General features: G+C 34.9%; 1 protein-coding gene across 1 annotated transcript in view; it reads right to left on the bottom strand.

Moving 5' to 3' along the window:
- The window catches only part of LOC107732354 (protein enabled homolog), an 82,202-nt gene extending 79,083 nt beyond the window's left edge, over positions 1 to 3,119 (bottom strand). The window contains exon 1 of the mRNA XM_016543650.1: positions 3,016 to 3,119. Within this exon, the coding sequence (XP_016399136.1) occupies positions 3,016 to 3,104 (89 nt within the window). The 5' untranslated portion in view covers positions 3,105 to 3,119. The remainder of the gene's footprint in view (positions 1 to 3,015) is intronic.
- Positions 3,120 to 4,608: the final 1,489 nt, after the last annotated feature.

Below are 4,608 nucleotides of genomic sequence, written 5' to 3'. Positions count from 1 at the left end.
ATATTTGATTTTTATGAGTTAATTTAGACGTTATGCACGTTTTTATAGAGTTAATTCCTTGCTTTGACAATTTAAATGTGCTGCATTATTTTGCTCATTGCGCCCTCCTGTGGCCTCGGGAGACAAGATAAAAGTTTCCTATTTAATCTGCATATAAAACATTAGAAATTACATATGTTTAATTTTTATTTTGTGTTTGATTGTTAAAACAAAAATATTTGTTGTTTGTCTCAAATTGTGTTAATTTAAAAATACAGTGGTTAAATAAAAAATAAAAAATTCTATTGCTTTTTGTTTTAAAAAAGGTTATAAAAAATGTCAATAATTATCGATACCGAACTTTATGAAACATATCTTTGATACATTTTTTAGCTATATCGCCCAGAACCTAATACATATATATATATATATATAATTTTATTTATTTTATCATTTAGTATTATTATTTTATTTATTATAATCTCATAATTGTAAATATTTAATTTATAATACAAAATTTATATTGTATATAATGTTTCTGAGAAAAGTTAAAGAGAACATTTGTGTTGAGAATATAGTGATCATCTCTAATTAATTTCTAATTGGAAATATTGCTAGGTTATATGCCGTCTTATTTCTCAGTGAATTATGACCTTTCCTCCCCTCGAAGACACACTGAAAAAACCACAAAGCACTTTTCTACAATTAAAAAGGTAGACACAGACCTTGTCATTGTGGGAAATTAGTGTTTTGAATGTTTAAGTCAGAGAATGTTGAACAGAGGTTGTAATACTTTAGACAGCAAAACACTTCAGAGAAACCTCTGTTCTACCCGATTCACAACATGCCAATATCTACTGTAGTACAAACGTATGCCTTTTTCCTTCAGGCGTCCTTGTTTGACTGGCCACTAAAAAACATCAGCAAAACACTGCTATCCTAAATACATTTTCACTTTGACAGCTGCCATCTGTCATCTTTATCTAAGCAGTGTGTTGGGTATAATCCACACAGTTTGACATGTAGGACATTCAAGATGTTCATGGTTGTATAGTAAAGCCAGACGGATGGCTTTACCAAATCTAAGAAATATTAGTTTCCTCTTTTTAATCATAAGGAATTTTTACTCTAACTAGGTTTCCATCTACAATTTGAACTCAAGCTGACAATAATTACGGTGACCTTTAAGAGGGTTCAACCGTAATTTTACGAAGCTACGAGAATACTTTGTGCGCAAAAGAAAAAAAAAACAACGACTTTATTCGACAATTCGTCTCCTCCGCGTCACCCTGTAGCGCCATTTTGGAGAGTATCCGCTGGACGTAAACAACGTATGCTGTTCTGTGTCAGCTGCGTCACGCCGGATCTGTTTCCTACGTTGTTGTGATTTGATCTGAACGAAAACAGCGTATCCGTGTGACGCAGCTGACACAGAACAGCACACGTTGTTTACGTCCAGCGGAACGTAAAATGCAGCGGAAATGCATTTTTCTCAGTATTTTGATTTTCAAATAGATGCATCTCGGCCAAATATTGTCCTATCCTAACAAACCATACATCAATGGAAAGCTTTCAGATCATGTATAAATCTCAATAGAAATCTAAAAAAAAAAAATTTAAAAAAAAAACTTTATGACTGGTTTTGTGGTCCAGGGTCACATATTCCATCTTTTCTAGATATGAATAGAAAATTTTTATGTAAAAATGCATCGGTAGCCTATATAACAATAGTAATACATTTTATTTAAATAAATACGTAGATGTAACACATTTTTGTTTGCATTTACAGTGTGTTGCCAATGCAAAAATTAGCATTCACGACTTAGATATTTACATACTAATTTTTTATGAGTTGGGAATGCTAGTTGAGTTAACACTTTTTTCTTTGGCAACACTCCACTTTAAACAAAAAAACAATGTGTATATAAAGTTTACATATTTAAGAAATGTATTTAAATTAAAATGTTATAATAGTTATTATTATTATTATTATTATTATTACTACTACTACTATATATTTACTATATATTTTGTATTATTATTATATAAATATCTAAAAATACATAAACTATATATGCACATACACATGTTTTTGTTTGTATTTAAAGTGGAGTGAATGTTTCCAAAGCATTAACCAAAAATAATTAAAGTATTAACCAGGTCCAGCATGACAGGTTTTACTCAGCACAGTATTGCAAAACATCAACATCAGCTAAACAAAGAATTTCAAAGAATCTTCTCATTCCAGTGAAAACTACCACCAACACCTCACAACCAGAATGACCCGAGGCTCTCTGAAAACCAGGTTTGAACTGTGTTTATATACACAAGGCAATTCACTTTTAACAAAGTAGCAGGTGAGTGTTGACAACGACCTGTTTTTCCTCCACTGAGCTGCTATTCACACCCAAGGAACACAGTGACTTATCACACCAAACCTTTTGCATGCATGGAGGTTCCCCTTAAGAACGTCATAAATGATACTTGTTAGACATGACAGCGAATGGCAGCATGGTTTATAAAAACACCCCATTCATTGCAGATAAATGGGGAAACACCTTCCCTCCAAAGACTTTTAAGCACTTATTGGAAGTGAGAAACCCAATTTAAATTGATTGAGAACCCTTATCAGTAAGACGAGGACAAAAATGAACCTTGATATGGTCTGTAGGGCAATATTTTTCGTTGGGATAAACTAGTCATCAATGTTTGATGAGTTAATTTGCAGTGCACAAATGTTGGTAGCCTGCCACCGGTTTTATAGGCCAATTTGTGCATCCCATCCATTCCACAGGGAGCTATTAGAGAAAACGAAACTATCTTACTGAAAACATTTTCCAGCACACTTCCTAAAGCAGCTCACATCGTCCATAATTACAATAGAGCACTGCTTTATTAAACCCATAATCCCAGACAGCCAACGAAACCGACGTGAACCTAAACAATGCATTTCAATGATGTCTTTGAGCTACATCAAGGATGCAACAGTTGCTCGTATCCGGAAAACAAACCCACGAAGCCCGTGTGTGTACGTACCGGTGGACTTCCATTTTCGAAGAAAAAGCGCATCTTTCATTCAGTGTGAAGCCGGACACCTTGCATTGCGCTGCAGACTGGAGCTGCATGGCTTGCCCCCGCTCCAACGCTGTGGATTCGATCCCGATCACACTCGCCTATTCATCGCATTCCCCCTATTCTGAATGCATCGGTGATTCATTTAGAGACGGGCTCAAGTCAGCGGTGCTTCTCCATGCTGCTCGCGTACACAATCCCGCTTTTCACAGTGCTGGACGGTAACCTGGCAACAGGCATTTGAGCGCTCACAGTTGTTAAAGGAGATCACGTTTGAGAAGATGAAATTGCTACGCTGTGTTAATACTGCTCAACTGAGCAGGCTTTTTCCCGCCCTGCCTCTATCTCTTTCTCTCTCTCTCTCTCCCTCGCTCTGGTCTTTCCTACCCCCACCCTCCTCTCTTTATTCTGTGCTGCTCCGTTTCAATAGTGATTTATCTTTGCTGGCTAAGCTTTGTTTTGAAGCAGCATGTGCATGCAGGCATCTGTGCAGAATGAGGTAAACATTATTTCAAATGCATGATATACAGAACACTAAATATTTAATGATTGAGAGGTAGCCTTGAGGTAATCGAAAAAGAGAAAACTCTTATTTTTGGCCTTGTGTGACCTCTCAATTAAAGCAAGTTACAATGTTGACTTATATTTGATCAGCTAACATTATTTTTAAACTGCCTAGGGCTGGATAATATGGCTGAAAAAAAATCATATAATTTAATATCGATACTAATCACAATATTTCACACCAGGAAATGAATTCCACATTGTTAGACATCAAGAATAACTTAAAGGGGTCATATGATGTTGCTAACGAAGGCCAAACAAATTAGTTTCGCTTTCACAACGAAACACAGCATCACAGAGCAGGCTAGAGTGAGCGGAGGTCGGAGGCCTAGAGTACTCCAAAGAGAAAGGAAAAATTGAAATCGCATCATATGACCCCTTTAATAAACTCCACGAAGCAATTTTTAATTTAAGACATCATGAAATCAGTTTTATTTGTTTCTGAATTTCCGTTTTTTCCATTTTATTTATTTATTTATTTTTACTTTAAATGTATTATTATTATGAGATTTAAACTTCACTATACAATAGTAATACAGTTCTATCAATTTTAAAGGGATAGTTTACCCAAAAATGAAAATTCTGTCATTAATTACTCACCCTCATGTCGTTCCAAACCCGTAAGACCTTAAGGACATCGTTAAATTAGTCCACATGACGTCAGTGGTTCAAGCGTAATTTTACAAAGCTACAAGGATACTTTTTGTGCGCAAATAAAACAAAAATAACAACTTTCTTCACTTTATATATTGCTATCTATGCAAGGTGAGAAAGCTCTCAGATTTCATTAAAAAATTGTGTTCCAAAGATGAAAAAGTTCTTATGGGTTTGGAACAACATGAGTAATTAATGATTACTGATAAATCAGTATAGATTACTATTAATGATAAATCAGAATTTTCATTTATGGGCGAGCTATCCCTTTAAGTTAAACCAAACCTTTTTGTCGTCAAGATATTCGAGTTTGACAACAGTTTTTAGCAGACTTTTCAA

This window comes from Sinocyclocheilus rhinocerous, unplaced genomic scaffold, assembly GCF_001515625.1.
Source record: "Sinocyclocheilus rhinocerous isolate Xijiao unplaced genomic scaffold, SAMN03320098_v1.1 scaffold68, whole genome shotgun sequence".
Lineage (NCBI taxonomy): Eukaryota > Metazoa > Chordata > Actinopteri > Cypriniformes > Cyprinidae > Sinocyclocheilus > Sinocyclocheilus rhinocerous.
Note: the sequence above shows the minus strand (reverse complement) of the source record. Positions and strands in the feature narration are given on the sequence as shown.